At 46.6% G+C, this 16569-nt stretch overlaps 2 protein-coding genes across 2 annotated transcripts; one reads left to right on the top strand and one right to left on the bottom strand.

Annotated features, from left to right (window-relative positions):
• Window positions 1–3775: 3775 nt before the first annotated feature.
• LOC128716253 (UDP-glucosyltransferase 2-like) lies at window positions 3776–5527 on the bottom strand. The gene is made up of 3 exons (XM_053811173.1): window positions 5418–5527; window positions 4154–5335; window positions 3776–4064 (listed from the first exon to the last, which is right to left on the bottom strand). Exons 1-3 carry the CDS (start codon window positions 5525–5527, stop codon window positions 3776–3778), a joined length of 1581 nt encoding a protein of 526 aa, XP_053667148.1.
• A 1474-nt stretch (window positions 5528–7001) lies between these two features.
• On the top strand, window positions 7002–14445 carry LOC128715615 (protein nervous wreck). The gene is made up of 9 exons (XM_053810525.1): window positions 7002–7106; window positions 9510–9739; window positions 10966–12049; window positions 12118–12253; window positions 12335–12918; window positions 12997–13240; window positions 13391–13501; window positions 13614–13636; window positions 13759–14445. Exons 1-9 carry the CDS (start codon window positions 7002–7004, stop codon window positions 14443–14445), a joined length of 3204 nt encoding a protein of 1067 aa, XP_053666500.1.
• The last annotated feature ends 2124 nt before the right edge of the window (window positions 14446–16569 follow it).

Raw genomic sequence — 16569 nt, 5'->3', positions numbered from 1 at the left:
AGAAAATACGCCCTCGATTACTACCGAACAAAGTATGAAAAGAGAGAAAGAGAGAAAAAAAACATTCAGAGCAATTAATTACAGAGCATAATTTTGTCCAAGGCACGCGTTTGTTTTGTTCTCTGGGATGACATACCTATGACCATACACTTGTTAATTGGTTAACGCTTGGAGTGCATTGAAACTAATTTTGCGCAATGTTCCGTACACACATTTCCTCACACATCGCGCGATACAATCGTAATATAAAGACGAACCGCTAGGAAATGTATGATCATGCAAAGCAGATTGTGCCGTGGTGGTAAGAGTTGTTGTTTGCCCATTGAGTGCAAGATCCCGGCATGGATGGGGCGCATTTGGGTGGGAAATAGTCATAACCCACCAGCATTATTGCACAAAACAAATTTTCAAGGCACCTCAACAGGTCTCGTTGAGATGGGGAAGGAATGTGGGTAAAGGTGGTATCGTTTTAATCGCGATCAACATTCAAATGGGTATTAAAAAGGGCTGTAAAACGAATAAGCAAATACAACAGCAAAGGTGTGTGTGCAGGTGTGTATTATGTGCGAATTGTCTCAAAAATTAGTTAACCATCCAGAAAAAGGAAATAATTCGCATGCGATTGTGCATATTTTCACGACAAGAAATAAACTCGAACATAAAACCAACGTTAAACAACACAACACCATTAGACAAAATTGGAACCATCCATAACGGTAACAACGCGCCAGAAGATCTCACCTCATGACCAGCCAATTGTTTTTTTTTGTCCATGCTGCTTATGGTAACGGTGTAACGGCAAAGATAAAATCAAGTAAATAAACATGAAATCACAAGAATCATCTTGTTACACTTTTGGCCCTTTTTGCGCTTTTTCAGTGTGTATGCATGAACATTGTAAGACACTACAACAGTGGTTTGTAGGTGTTTTAAGTATTATGTAGCGTGCGGTTTCTGATGAGCAGCTAATTGTGCAGTGCCTATCGTAAACGTATGATTTAGTGTCGCAATGAATGACTTCCCAATCGTCCGACCACACCATCAGCCACGCCAGAAGCCAGATTGATCAGTTCAGTAGCGATCATTTTGCGTTAATTAATTCTGATAAAAAAAGGTGGGACAAACCAACGCATAACATCCTGCATAAAAAGTGGATCTTTTTACACCCGGAATGCTTTTCTAATGCTTAATAACGTGGGAAAAATAGACAGGAACAACTTTATGCAACATTTCATTGAAAGGAAAACAACCGTAATGGAACCTTTTCACCAGCCCCCCAAATCCATAACATGCTCGTACGTAATGGGAGTAATTGTAAAAATCACCCACCTACACACACCATAGTATTGTACAGATTTGCTAACATAAAACAACCCACACAATATAACACAACAAACGCGGTCAACGATACATTCTTTCGAAGGGGGCTTTAAGATACAAAAAGTAGTAGAGCGCGGCAAAAACCAAACACTTGCGGAAACGAAACGTTCAAAAGTTCCGAAAGCAACTACAAACTAAGCGTAAGGACTCACATGGTCGAAACTGTAGCTAGTTTTTGCGCAAGAAAAGGGAACGTAACAAACTATGCGCTACTACATGCACCACTCTCACTCATAAGCGCTTAATTGAACATGAGTTTTTTTGGCAAGGCAACACCGGCATTTGCATTGCTTTTGTTTTGTTTTCTGTGCCCGATCAAGAACCGTTAGGCCACGTGCAAACGGAAAAGGCAATCAGGGATGAGGTGAAAAGAAACACGCACCAGCAAGAAGACATAACACAATTTTAAGTCGGTAAATGATTGAAAGAGGAAATGTTTGTGTAGAAGGGGATTATCCGTGGTGTGAATGTGTATGTGTGTGTGTGACCGTCGTCGTGATATCGACGTTGTTCCGTGCGCGTAAACCGACCGATGCCTCCGATTGGTTTTTTTTGTGTCAAAAACAAACAAAATAAACGTTATTTAATTTATTTATATAAAGCAAATCGTAGGATTAGAACAAAGCAGAAAGGTGTAGCGTATATGCATAGATATATCTATATATATATTCCCCTAGACATACCTACATATATTCGGGGCAACTGTCTCTTGGTCAGTTTAGGAAGGTGTGGGCGTTTGTCGAACAAAAAAAAAACCACAGGAAGGAAAACACATATAAACCCCCAAAAAGCTTATCGTGCAGGAGACAAAAACAAAGGGACGAAGCAAAAACGAATGATAACAACATTAAAAACCTTCATTACGGCCAAAGCTGCTGCCCGCCGCCGACCCCGAACGATTTGTATTTGAAATTGTAAAAAGTGTCTAGTATAACCCAATTAAAACAGTCGCTTCAGTTTTCTAAGACAGTAAAAGCAGCAAGTAAATGGAAATGTAAAACTAGAAGGAGCAGAACACGTAAGAAAACATTAAAACAACACCCCCAAATCGTAAAACAATACAAACAAACAAAAAAAAAAGAACACTCAAATAGTCGTAAGTCTGTTAGAAAAATGGAACATTCCCGTTCGATGAGGTAGCAAAACTGTGCCGCAACAAGATGAACAATGAAGTGTAAAAACGTAACTAAACAAACACATTACAACAAAGAACTAGCGAAGAGACAACCAATGAATCTTACGCATATACGACAAACCAACCAACACACCGTTATTTATTTCCCACTAGTGAATTGACACCGGACACCAGACCCGTTTTATAATGTTTTCTGTGAATATGGCGCCTTATCCTGCAACGATCCGATCGGAGATACTGCTTGGGTGTTTGGGATTGGGCGCAAGCAGGCAAGTGTAAAAATGTTTTTTGATCGTAAACGAAGGCCACCTGGTCGGTGGAAAGGAAAACTTAGGGAAATGTTAGCAAAAAGAACACACACACACACACACAGCTCTTGGAAGGCGGCACCGATGCCATTTGGGTAAGCAGGTAGGTGTTGTATGTCCAAGTAGAGGCAGTAAATAACAATACCTGGTGTAAAATGAAACAGTAGTAAGAGCAAACAGAAGTTAGAATGGGGGAATGTGCTCTTAGTAAATGAGAAGAAAAATAACAAACAAACGAAAAAAAAAACAAAAAATGAGAAAAGTTGTGTAGGTACAGTAGAAAAGTGGAAGAATCCCGTAAAGTGGATAATTGTATGCTTAAGGTAAATAATTAAAGAAGAAAACAAAACAAAACAAACAAAACAGAAGAAAATACAGCAGACACGTACAGGCGTGTAAAAAGCGGAAAACAAAAGAGGTAGTTGGGAAGACAGATGGGGAACGAACACGGAGGGAGTAAAAATGCAATATTTTTATTTTTTATATTTAATTTCATTTAAAAATCTCTGTAAATTATAGAATTTACAAAACAAGAAAATCAATCTAAATAAATTATTACACTTAAAATACAGAATTAAAGAAAATCAGAAGAAAATGATAACTAAAACAAAACAATTCGTTTGTGTGTTTGTTTCGTGTGCGCTGCTGCTTTTGGAAAGAAAGGCGGATAAATCTGGTACGTATGATAAGACCGGGGGTGGGTACGTATTGATAAAGTGAACACGGGTTTTTAGATGATTACACCGGTGGTAGATAGTGACTGTACACAATTCTGCTCGATGGCAGGTTAATTCTTTTTTTAGATGCAACACGTTTGTTGTCAACGGCTAGATTATCTTGCTCGATTTCGGACATTGATCGATGAAGAAGATGGTGCTGAAGAAGGTGAAGTATTATTAAACATACTTTATGTTTTACTATTCCTTTGATTACCTTTGCGGAGCATTAAACTTTACGATCTTTTCTGTTTTACAGACTTGGCTGCTGGACCTTTTCTGCGACAGAACAGACGCCGCGTGATGAAGAACAATCCGTGACAGACGAGTGCGATCGAGGCGAACAGTGGAATCAGCACGTCGTAGGAATATTTCACGAACCAGTGGAGTCGCGTACCGTGCGTCATCATTTCCGTTGCATCTGGGTTGCGTAGGACCCACTCGACCCACCAGACAGCCCGATCGAGCGGATGTTCTGGTTGATCGCGGAACAGCGATGACATGCGTTTCATGTTGATGCGATAACTGGCGGAGAGAATGAATAGTAGGAGCGGAATGCGATATCGAATTGAAGTTTAATCCCAGCACCGCTTAACACCCGGCATGGTACTTACCTTTCCGTGGTCATGATTTCGCGTATCGTACGCACGAGGTCTTCTTTGTTAACGTGCTCAATGCTAAGCCGTTTGCCGACGCCCTTCGACTCGCAGTAGTTGATGTTTTTAAACTGGTCGGCAAACACCGGAAACCCGATGACCGGCACACCGTGCCAGATCGCTTCCTGTGTGCTTAGAAGCCCACTGTGCGTGATGAACAGCCGTATGGCGGGTTGCGCCAGCAGATCGTTTTGTGGCAGCCACTTCCTCACGTGCACATTGCTGGGCAGTGCGCGTGGCAACGTGTCCGTTTCAAACTTCCACAGGAAGGTGTACTCCGGCAACTCTTCCATTGCACTGAGGATGGCAAGGATGCGGGTCTCACCCAGCGTATCGCTGCGTATATTGGTGCCAAGCGAAAACAGCACGACACCACCCGGACCGGCCTGGTTGAGCAGGGTTTCCAAATCTTCCGGCAATGGCTTCGGTTTGATGATCTGCATTCCACCGACCTGGATCACGTTGGGCATAAACGGTTCGGAGTACTGGATGACAGGGTTCGAATTCAACAGCACCAACCTCGTCTCCCGGTAAAACTCGGTCACATCCGGCACCGTTGGATCGTACTGTCGCAGCAATCGATTCGACTTTGGGATCATACTGTACGCTTGCAGCATTTCTTCCTCCATGTTTACCAGCAGGTTAATGAAGCGCTCCTTGTAGCTCATGTCTTCGGTCGCATCGTAAACATGGTTCGGCACCAGTGCCGAGTATTGGTACGCACCCGTCATCGAAAGCGTCGTCGAGACACCGTGATACCCTGTAACGCCGATAACCGGTGGTTTCCCGAACCGATGGTGTTCCAGCGCTGCCAAACACGGCCCGGAAAGGTAATCGTGGATGATAAGCTCGAACCCAAAGTCTGGCGGGTAGTTCTGCAACCGTTTGGCCCCCTCGGTGCGCAACGCAATCTCACACACGCCAAACATATATTCGTTAAATATCAGATGCATAGCGAACGGACTTATCTTGCTCATCTCGAAGAAATCCGTGTTCACGTTCGGATCACTGTACAGCACATCGTACACATTTTCGAGCAAAATGAACGTGACGTTTGGTGGTGGGTTTGATTCACTGTTCACCCCAAACACGGTCAGATTGTGGCCGCGGGAGGCTAGCTCGTATATCAGCGCTCGGTTCCTGCCGGGGAAGTACAAGAAAATCACACCAATCGTTTCTTAGTGGCTAATTTCAAACCATCATTTTTCAACGAACCACTTACCATCCGAAATGGCTCGGGGACGCAACGGTGTTGACGTATAGAATGTTGGCGGCAAACGTGCCCGTTCCAAAACAGCCCACTAGTAAGAGTAACAGCGCCACTGATGCCATCTCGTCGCAACGATACGCGATCACGTACTGTCAGCCGAAATGTGGCGAATTGACTGAATACCAACGGGCCGAACGCTACAGTGCGGATGCTCTGATAAGATATGAGCATCTAGCTGGTGGAGGACAAAAGCGAAGGGCGGCACCACCGAGTCGATGATGGGTCAAGGTGCACTATAACAAAACGCTATACGCAAACAGCTCGGAGTAGCACATGCGTTTGGCACAACATGAAACCGAGGTTAGGAACAGTATTGAGTGCTCAAGTTCAAGGTGTTGCTGTTCAATTTTCGGACAGTCATTGTGTGCTTAAATTGATGCACACAATTTGCGGACCAACCACGATGATTGGGCCGTACTATCTTTTGCGTGATCGAGAGCGTTGGCTATTGAATTGTTTCTTGTTCTCATATCGACAAAACACGGGTGAAAAGCAATGTTCTTATAATAATTCTACAATGGATAAAGTAAGGATGTTCCATAAGGGTAACGGCTATCAGGATCTGATCGTTTTTATGAAATTGGTCTATAAAATGGAGCTTTTTAGCTGTTGTCTTGAAACATTGAGTATAAATAAAGTAAATACTCTATGAAGAATTGGAGATTGACATAAATAAAATAAAGTTAATTTTAATTAGAAGGAAATCCATTTAAAACACTGCCAAATATTCGAATGACTTCAAAAATTATAGTCTGGCTATTGCATAACAGATGGCGCTGAGGGTTAGAAGTTGCAGAATATTTCAAGGGAGGGTTTCTTTTGCTTACATTGATTTTAGCATTTTACAACTCTAAATAGTTTATTCTTCAACAATACTAAAGATTAAATTCATGCGTAAACTAATCAAGAAATCAAACACAAACAGTAGATAAATACAAATATATGAACAGGGAGTTGACAAATGCGACACATGGTTGTATCTCATTTATTTTAAGTTTATTAAAATTGACTTGCCTAAAATTATGGTTCACTTCTTTGTGGGTAAAGAGCTGAAAATTGATTGTTTTACTTCTGGTAAAGCAAAAAAAAAATCGAAATATTTCGAGTGTTATTACAAGGGTAATACGACTTGTTACGGCCGCCAACTGACAGCGCTGTACATCGATAAGAGTTTCTGAACAAGCGTAGAAGGACATCATTGAACTGGTCAGCGCGTTTCGCAGCCGACTAACCGCCACCGCCATTACAGGCGGAAACCGAAGTAATTGTTTCCCACCTTATCGCTCAATATCACTGACCACGGAACGATAACGATGGTTTTCAAAAACCGGCTTTCCTTATCGGGCTGGGGCGCCGATAAACGTGAACGCTTGCACGACGGCACGTCACGGATTGGTGCCAGTTTGCAAACATCGCCTACTGTGCGAACCAGTTCGATCTGTTTGTTGCAGCCGTGCAAGGTGTGAAGAAAAACGTACCGTTAAAAAAGTGTTTTATTTTCCCACCAAAAAACCCCTCTGTGCACCGGCGGTGGGAATGGGGAAAGCTTTGCATATGGCGGGTTCGTTGCCAAATTTACCGGCCCCCCCGGAACGGACCGGACGGCGTCGAAAGCTGATGAATCGATATTATCACCGACAGGTAAGGAACGCACTCGGAGAAGTATTTATAATGTTAAACGAGTGTGTTTGTTTAACACGTTTATTTTTACTGCTGGCATCTCGAGATCTTTGACGTCGCATTTTGTCTGCTTCGAAAAGTAGTACACGCGCCCACTTGAAGTTCTTTTACAGTTTGACAACCTCGGGAAGCTTACAAACCCTTCGATGTACGGTGTACATTTCACTTCCAAACGTACTTTCTTTCTTCGCTCGTTAGCATACTTTAAGCGGCACAAATATACTATCGAGTGCGAGGGGAAGAGAGCGTGAATCTTCTCATTCCACCATTCATTCTCTCACAACGCGAATGAACACATCGCTCGAACGCGCGGAGTGGAAAGCGGGAAAGCTTTCCCGCTCAACCGTCATGCGCATACGCAATGAAAAGCGTCACGGAAAATTGACGAATGAAAGAGAAAGAGAGAGAGAGAGAGAGAGAGGGTGCACGCACGTTCGTGAGCGAGAGCGTGCATTAGTAGTAAAAGTGGGATGTGAGAATGTGCTGAAAGGACGAAACACACCGTGGTGTGACAGTAGTGACGCAATCGTGTACCCCCTTCCCAGCACGATGGAGTGTGGGTGTCGCAGTCGGAGGGAAAGAGAGCGTGTGAAAAACGGAAAATTAGGATACCCTGTCTGATTTGGCTGTCAGACGTAGGGAAAATTTTCGCACCGTTCATTCACAACGAGCATTTTCGCGGTGCGTTTAGCAGGTGTGAGTGTGCGTATTTAACAGCGTGACGTTTCGTTGCGCTTGTATGTGTGCGTGTTTGTGTGGGGCGATGGGGAGAATCAATAGACTGAATTGGCTCTCCGTGGTGTGTCAGGCTTGCTAGGATCGAAAGTAAACGGTCGGGCCGAAATCGGGTGGCGACATTTTCACACTATCGCGATAGCTATTTTGGGTGCGTTTCAGCTCGATTGTGGCGTTGTGTGTCCGTCAGTGTCCGTGTACGTGAAATGCAGGGCATGCAATGCGTGTAGCCCGTCCAAGCATTCGCGGATCGTGAGTGATATTACATAAAATAATAAACGCACCAGGCCCCAGAGCAGAGAGGGTGCGTACGGTGGTCGCTTTTTTCCTGTGCGAACGAACGCATTTCCTTGTGCGGGGAGGGGAGGGGAAAGAAAATGGTTCTTCCTGTGGGTGGAAAATCCAATGGCGGTTTGATAGCACAGCGAACGACACGAGGACTGTGATACGAGGAACACCCGCAGGGGAACACCACACATTTGGGGTTAGAATGGACTTTCCGTGTGCGTGTATGTAAGTGTGTTTGTGTGTGTATATTGTTTCAGGAAATTTAAGGAAACCACTCAAGAATGTTCTACGATATCGGGAGTAAAGAAGTGACCGTCCAATCTATTGTTCCCTTCCCAACATGTCGCAGGTGGAAGAAAGTCCAAATACAAAATGACAGTTCTGTGTATTGGATTATTGATTGAAACACGAGAACCTTCCACTAGAACGTGTCTGTGGTGCGTGCTAGAGTGTAGTGGCCGTGGAGTAAAAAACGGACTACTTGGGTAGGAAAATTCAACCAAAAGCATCGCATTACTCACGCATCTACCAAACCGTGGGCTGCTTAGATGTTTCAAGATGCACCGAGAAAACTTCGATCGTGTTCGGCTGTGAATGTCAAAAGTTCACACGAACACGACGGCCTTTTCTTAGTGCCCTGTGTGTCCTTAGTGCTGCGCGATCTATCACGTGAAGTTTGGGTGCTTGCGAGTGCGTTTTGGTAAATTTGTTCCCCATTTCCCGACAGCTAGGTGCGGTACTTGGTGAGCCGGGAGCGGGAGCCCATTGCGACGGATTGCTCTGAACGACAACGGCGCCTCGGTTCTGGCACCACCGTAACGCCTATGAGTGTGAGCAGTGTGCAAACGCAGTACCTGCGCTGGTGACCGTGTCTGGCCGTGCGGAGCGGGAGCAAATTTGTGTCGCGAAACAGTGCGAAGTGTTGATCGAGGAAGCAAGAACACGTACGGAAGCAGAAAACCCGCTGGGGGAACGTACAACGTCCGGGGAAATCGGTAGGAATTTGTGGGCGCATCCGAACGGAGAAACAACGCCAAAATGCAGCCCCCACCACGAAAAGTAAGAAGCAGAGGGTGAAGAAGCAAATGTTATGTTCCTTATTTGGTGCCGACCCGAACGGTCATTAGAAGTTAATTAGGCTGACAAGCGTACCTCGAGGGAAGGTTGTTATGTTTGTTTTTACAATTTCTTTGTTCCATTTATTTATTTTCTTTTCCGCTTACTATTGCGGTTTTCTTTAATGTTTGATTGATGTAATGTTTTATCCCATTTTTATCATTTTTATTATGCAAAAACTCTATAAAACCTAAGCTATTCCTTTTCACCTTCTATGTATTCCAGGGAAATTACACAAAGTTTCTGAAGAATCTCCACACGGAGCAGTTGGCAAAGCTAGCGCTCAAGAATCAGAATGAGTGCGAGCTGCTGGAGGACATCCGACAGTTCACGCTGAAGCGGTCCGCCATCGAGAAATCGTACAGTGAGGCACTGCTGAAGATATCGTCCGCATACTTGAACAAGAAACAAGCATGCATTCCCGAGATCAAGATGGACGGTGCGGAGGAGAAATGGTACGGTACCAGCAGCACCCCTATATTGCCCCCTTCAACCCCCTGTCCCGTAGAAAACAGCGAGAGACGCCGCTCGGATGCATTTGGTTTTGTTTTGTAACCGTGGGAGAAAACATCAACATTATCGAGCGCTTAGTGACCCGACGCTAACACCCCATTGGGCTCAAAATATGCCAGAGGATATCCTTCGGTTAATTGTCTCCACCGGGATCATCCGCGCGAGTGTGTGTGAGCGAGCTCCGGCACGGCGAACTTTGTGTGTCCCTCTTCATTACGGTTCAAACCGAAACATGTGATGTTTGTGACATGTGTTGTGGCTGTGCCCGGAGGAAACCCCCCCCCACATCGCAGCAATAAGGGTGGTGAAGTGTGCTGGGCGTAGGGCGAGATAAACACATGATAAATATCCTTTCGGTGGTATCGTCAATCGTTTCGGCTTGACATGCCGCTGTACAGTAGTGTGGCGCCTGTTCCACCACCGCCATTCATTATGCATCGGCACCTTGGCCGCTTTGTTCGGCAATGTCAAAAAGAGGTTTTTTGGTTTAATTTTAGACACCCATTATGTGGGCATGGGGATGGGTGGAGAAAATACAGCCTACCTGTGCAAGCCGTCCGTTTCTGGTTACTGGTAAGAAGGGTCTGAAAAGCCGATGAGATGTGTTTTTTTTGTGTCTTCTTCACCGTGTATGGTGTCGTATCATTATCGTGTGTTGGGGAATTCCTTGACCCTAACACGTGTCACTTTACGTTAGGAAGCGTGTCTAAGGTTTATCAAGGCCAGTTCATGTTTCTGGTGTGCTGTATGCGTTGAGTTTTGTTAAGGGGGTTTGAAATAAGGTGTGATCTGAAAGTCTTTGGAAATAGTACGTATTAGAATTCAGAAGCAGACCAAGCTATAATTTATACAGCAACGAAGTAATGTTAATTTACGAGGTAAAAATTGAGCAGTTGGGCTCTGAGTAGATGATTAGTGTGTTTTTTTTTAAGTTGTTTACAAACAATATATAAATTTATTAAATTTTTAAAACAAAAAAATCGTCTAATATTCAGGAAAAAGTAAAATTTTCAACAAAAAAATTACACACTACCAGGCGCCTCCATCAGCATGAATCCTTTAAAATGTTTCCCTATTTTGCAAATAATGAAACATGGATGTTTTTCTAAACTAATATCAACCCCAAAAACAGTGTAATTTATGTGTGTTTTTTTTTCAATTTTCCCAGGAATATGTGGAGCGTATGGCAGACGGTACTGGAGGAGAACGAAAAGCTGGCCCGAGCCAGGCTGGCTGCGGTGGAGGTGTTTCAGCAGCAGATCGCCGACGAAGCGAAAGTTCTGCGCAGCACCAAGCTAAACAGTAGCAAACGCTGCGTCGAAAACCTGGGCGTTGTGCAGAAGGAGCTACAAAATTCGGTCACCGACGTCGACAAGACGAAGAAAATCTACTTCGACGAGGAGCATAGCGCCCATGACGTGCGCGACAAGGCGCGCGACATCGAGGAGAAGCTGAAGAAGAAGAAGGGCTCATTCTTCCAGTCCATCACATCGCTGCAGAAGAACAGTGCCCGGGTGACGTCGCGCAAGGAACAGCTGGAGGAGAAGTCCACGGGCGCACGGAACGATTACATTCTCAGCCTGGCGGCGGCCAACGCACACCAGAACCGCTACTTCACCATCGACCTGCAAACGACGATGGCTACGATGGAGAACTACGTGTACGAGCGGGTCGCCGACTATCTGGCACTGATCGGCCGTACCGAGCTGTTGACCTGTTCGGCCACGCAGAACTCGTTCGGCAAGATACGCGACCAGGCGCAGCAGCTCACGCGCGAGTACAATCTGCAGTGCTGCTATCTGTACTACCCGGTGCTGAAGCAACACATCCAGTACGAGTTCGAACCGTGCGACAACGATCCGGTGCGCAAGATTACGGCGGATCACGAATCGGCCGCGGATACGCTGAGCCGCGAGGGCAAACGCTGGGCGGGTCGGGTCGCCCGGGAGAGTAACGTTATACGGGAGTGTGCCCGCAAGCTGGCGGTGTGTACGGCGCTACGGGAAGCGGGCCATCGTACCGACCCGAACGACCAGAACGGGCCGGACCTGGAGACGAAGATTGACGAGTTCCGCGAGAACATTCGCAAGTCGGAGATTGCAAAGGCGAAGGCGGAGGCACGGTTGGAATGCTTGCGCATCGGAGGCATTAATGTGGACGAATGGATACAGGAGGCGGAAACGCTCAGCGTGCAGGAGATGCCACGCTCCGCCAGTTCGCTCTCGATGCGCACGGATGCGTCTGGACAGGGGGTAAGATGCGGTAGTGCGTTGCACAAATTGATTGGTCCCGCTTGTAATTGTTGTTTGTATCTTCGCAGGAAAATCCCAGCTCCGATTCATTCTACGACAGCGACAACGCCGAACAAGACCAGCCGGTGTCGGAGTCATCGCCCGCACCGAAACAACCGGAGCCACCGTCGGACGAGTTTACGGCCGACAGCGATGAGGATGAGGGTGAGTAGCTTCGGCGACACTGTAGTCGATTTTAAAATTTCCTTCATTGGTGCTAAAACCTGGTCCAATCTCTTCGGGCAGAGTTTGGCGTGGAACAGGAACGACAGAAGATCGAGCAGATTTCGCACGGTTGGGACGACCCCACCCAGGTCGACTGGGGTGCGGAGGAGGCAGCGGCAGCCGCGGCCGCCAGTAGCCATGCCGCGGTCGAAACTGCTGCAGCAGCCGCGCAGCCACGGGAACCAGCGGGACAGACGTTCAAGTGTACCGCACTGTACTCGTACACCGCCCAGAATCCGGACGAGCTGACCATCGTGGAAAGCGAGCAGCTCGAGGTGGTCGGTGAGGGTGATGGCGATGGATGGCTGCGGGCGCGCAACTATCGCGGCGAGGAAGGCTTCGTCCCGCACAACTATCTCGACGTGGAGCGGGACACACCGGTCGATACGCACACGCCTGCCCAGCTGTCGTCGCAGATATCCTTCTCCTCGGTGGACTACACCGTGGACAATGAGGATCAGGATCAGATGCAGGACTCGGGCCAATCGCCGGACCAGATATCGGTCATATCGGCACCGCGCAAGGTCAACAGTCAGCTGTACTGTGTGGCACTGTACGATTACGATGCCACCGCCGAGGATGAGCTGACGTTCGAGGAGGGACAGGTAGGAAGACGAAACAACGCAACGACTCCCCGGCCTGGCGAATAACACTAATTGTCCAATGTGTCTGTCCGCCGTTAGATTATCAAACTCATCACGAAAAGCCCGCACGGTGTGGATGATGGATGGTGGGAGGGCGAACTGATGGGCAAGATCGGGAACTTTCCTTCGCTGGTGGTGGAGGAATGCGACGAGAACGGTGAACCACTTACCGATGCCGAGGACGAATCGCCTCCACCGTCGGCGCCACCAACGTTTGCGGCACCGGCCCCGCCACCGCCGATGATACTACAGGAAGCCACACCACCGGAAGGTCAAAGTCCCAGTATGTACTTATCGGTTGAGTTGCTTAAAAGTCAAGGATGTGTTTTTGTTGTTGTTTGTAATTGGTCGTCTGTTGCGCTTGTTATATTAATGATTTGTTGTATGGGCAGAGGTTTGCAAACGTCTTATTCCAATGCATTTATATCAACAGATCTGACTAATGCAGGGCCCGCAATCGACCGATTCGAGTTCGAGTTAAACAACGACCAACATGAACAGTATGGAACTCAATTTTCCGCACCTCCATCACAACCTCCACCGGGTATGTATTTGATTTGTATTTATTGAACTGTTTTTTTCCTGTGTTTGGCAGTTCAATAATTGCAACTCCTACTCTCGTTTTAATTAAACTATATTAATGCATACGCACACAGTTGTAATCTGTGAGGATCCGGAGGTAAAGTGACTTTTGCGATTTGTTCCTAAAATATTTATCTTGTGTTTAGTATCTTAATGGAAGGGCGTAGTGAGTAGTCAGCTGAATGTATGATTAAAATATGTCCCTTCTTAACCTTACAGGCCGAAGAGGCCGCTACTATGGAAGAGGAATCTCGACAAGGGGCAACGGCAGCAGCTACTGCTAGCAGCGATGATAGCAACCAACTCAACTTTGCCCAGATCATTGTGACTTGCCCGACGCCGATGCACGAAGAGCCGGACAAGAAGTTCCCGCCCGCGGAGGACGGCCCACCGGCCGGTGACGACGACCAGGCAGAGATCGTCGAAAAGCAGGAGCAGGAAAAGCAGGAGATTAGCAGCAAGCAGAAATCTCAGGATGCCGAGGTGCCAAAGCCACCCACGCCCCCGTCACAGGAGCCCGCGACCAAACCGAAGACCGCACCGCCCAAACCGGCCAAACCACCGTCACCACCCAAGCCGGAAAAGCCGGCGACCGCGCCGAAACCCACCATTGTCGCGGCGAAAAGTGCCACCGCCAAGAAGCCGGAACGGGTCCGGGCGGGTACGGTACCGGAACCGGACCCCGAACCGGACGCGGCCCCGATAGAGGACCCGGTTGCACCGTTCGAGGCGAACTTTGAGGCCAACTTCGAGGCAGGTTTTGCGGCCAACTTTGACGATGCGTTCGGGCAGTGCAGCCAGCCGGAGGTACCGAAGCAGGTGGTAGGCGGGCGGGCCAGCATACCGGAAGAGCTGGAACCACACCAGCTGGCGCGGCTGCAGAATCTGAAGGAATCGAACGCATAATGTGCCGGTCTGGGGTGGGACATGGTGCATCGCTGTAGTATTACGGGGACGGGATGTGCGGAAATAGCGGGAAAGAAAGCGAACGGTGTGGCGTACGTTTCACGGACATCAGTAGAGGGGGTCATGCAAAATCAAAAGAATCTGCTGCAACAATCATAAGGTAGGGTACCGCAAAGAGAAAAGCGATATCAGTCAGGATAAAACACAGATCTTTCGGTTCGGCTTGTCATGTTCAATTACAGCGATTGTGCTTTTACAGACCTCCGTTTCCAATTCAGTGTATGATCGGTCGTCCATTTTCGTTCTCGTTGTAAACCTCGTTCGTCATTCGTCGTCGTTGTCGTTGTTTGTCGTGTCATGTATACAGATGTAAGCAGAACGTCCAGGGGATGGAATGAGGAATAAGGGCAAGATAATGTAACACACTAACGCAATCGAGATCCCTTTTTGGCCTGCCAAGACACACATCAAACCTCCCTTACCGCCACGAGAGGGGATATCGCGCATTTGTGATAATAATGCATTTTGTGTGCGTCCGTCACGCCATTTCCTTTAACGGACCAGTACGACCAAAAATCGACCAATCTAGAAGAAGAAAATGTATTAGAATTTGTTTTTGCCCAGCATGTCCGTGTTCCCCGTGACTGTCCGGTCCGGTAAAGCTCAATGCCAATTGCTCAGCTGCAGCTTTGGTAGTAGTTGGTCTGCAGATTTTACCACCCAACATAAAGGGGGTGTTTCTTTCAGGGTTGTTTTACGCATGTAGGGGCATTAAAAATTGCATCAATTTTTAACATATCACAGCTGTGGAGGCCGTTATGTTTGGTTGAGTTTAACATTAACTACCGAATGCTCATGCTTCCCCCTTTATCATTGCTCTCTACTGCACTGCACACCGACCCGCATACTGGAGCGGGCATCTTTCGATCCCTGTTCGATCTTTCTGCCGTATCCCGTACACCTGTTTAAGTAACAAAAAATGGGAGAAAAAAAAATCACAGATTTCCTAACGCTTTTCCACGACGAAAGCAAAACAATGAAAAAGAAAACTCAAGCCTAATGCCTAGTATATCGCGTTACCTTACTACTATTGATTAGGAGTTTTTTCTGTTTTGATTAAACCCAAACCACAGCTATAGGGATTGCCTGTTTGGTGTATGTTTTCAGTTCCCTCAGCAGCGCTGTTGGAAGATGGGAAAAGTAACAATAAGTGACAAAAGGAAGTTTAGCAAAAACAATACCCAGTAAGATCTAAGTCTAAACCCCCCACACGGTTTGCAGCTGAACAACAAAAAAAAAACCACAAAAACAAACACGATGTAAGATTTTAGCATCTAGCAGACTATACTCATATAGACAATTTCGATGGCCACCGTACGGGTGGCCGAACGTTGCCATTATACATATAACTAAAAAAAAAAAAACGCGATCGTTACCGCGTGCAATAACGATCCGCTAAGCACTATATTTGCCGAACGTACAATAATTACTCAATCTACACAACATCCCCAGCACGGGTAGGATACATACATACGGTGCGGTGGTTTCGTTTCGCTTCGATTTGTTTTATTTTTTTTCCGCATCAAATACCCACATTAATCCCCCGTTCGATACGCGCGTTATGCAAATCAATTGGAATAATCTTAGCCAAAGCGCGGATGGGTGAAACGCAAACAGGAGGACGCACAGAGTACACGAATCTAGCAAAGGGCATATGCACTGCGAGGAGGCAAGCGTGAAAATAATAGGATAGGAAACGGTCCGTGCGCTATTTACGAGCCCATTCTATTCGCTAAAGCAACAATGTACTGGTGCACACGGTATAACACAACAATTAGCAAACCACTGGTAGGATTCGTTTGCGAAAAGGACAAATGGCGGAGAGACCACACACAAAACCAACACAATCACGTAACTAATATAACTGCGTTGCGATGGTATATCGAACGATCCGAGCATTAAGCACTAGGGGTGGAAAAGCATAGAGTACCGCCGCGCCGTAGCGTTATCGCATCGCAGTCCCGGGATGGACAAGGCCTTTTCAGAGTCATATTCTAACCAGCAAGCACACAACTGCTTTTCACGTTATGATTTCCACGGTTCCGCGTTGGGATTTCACCCATT

This window comes from Anopheles marshallii, chromosome 3 (assembly GCF_943734725.1).
Source record: "Anopheles marshallii chromosome 3, idAnoMarsDA_429_01, whole genome shotgun sequence".
Lineage (NCBI taxonomy): Eukaryota > Metazoa > Arthropoda > Insecta > Diptera > Culicidae > Anopheles > Anopheles marshallii.
The sequence above is the reverse complement of the archived record's forward strand: the minus strand, read 5'-3'. Positions and strand labels throughout refer to the sequence as shown.

Coding starts and splice junctions, on each gene's coding strand:
- LOC128716253 (XM_053811173.1), bottom strand. CDS start 5,527: ATGGCATCAGTGGCGCTGTTACTCTTACTAGTGGGCTGTTTTGGAACG. Junction 5,336..5,417: donor TCCCCGAGCCATTTCGGATG/GTAAGTGGTTCG, acceptor CTTCCCCGGCAG/GAACCGAGCGCTGATATACG. Junction 4,065..4,153: donor GAAATCATGACCACGGAAAG/GTAAGTACCATG, acceptor TCTCTCCGCCAG/TTATCGCATCAACATGAAAC.
- LOC128715615 (XM_053810525.1), top strand. CDS start 7,002: ATGGGGAAAGCTTTGCATATGGCGGGTTCGTTGCCAAATTTACCGGCC. Junction 13,241..13,390: donor ACCGGAAGGTCAAAGTCCCA/GTATGTACTTAT, acceptor TTATATCAACAG/ATCTGACTAATGCAGGGCCC. Junction 13,502..13,613: donor TCCATCACAACCTCCACCGG/GTATGTATTTGA, acceptor ATACGCACACAG/TTGTAATCTGTGAGGATCCG.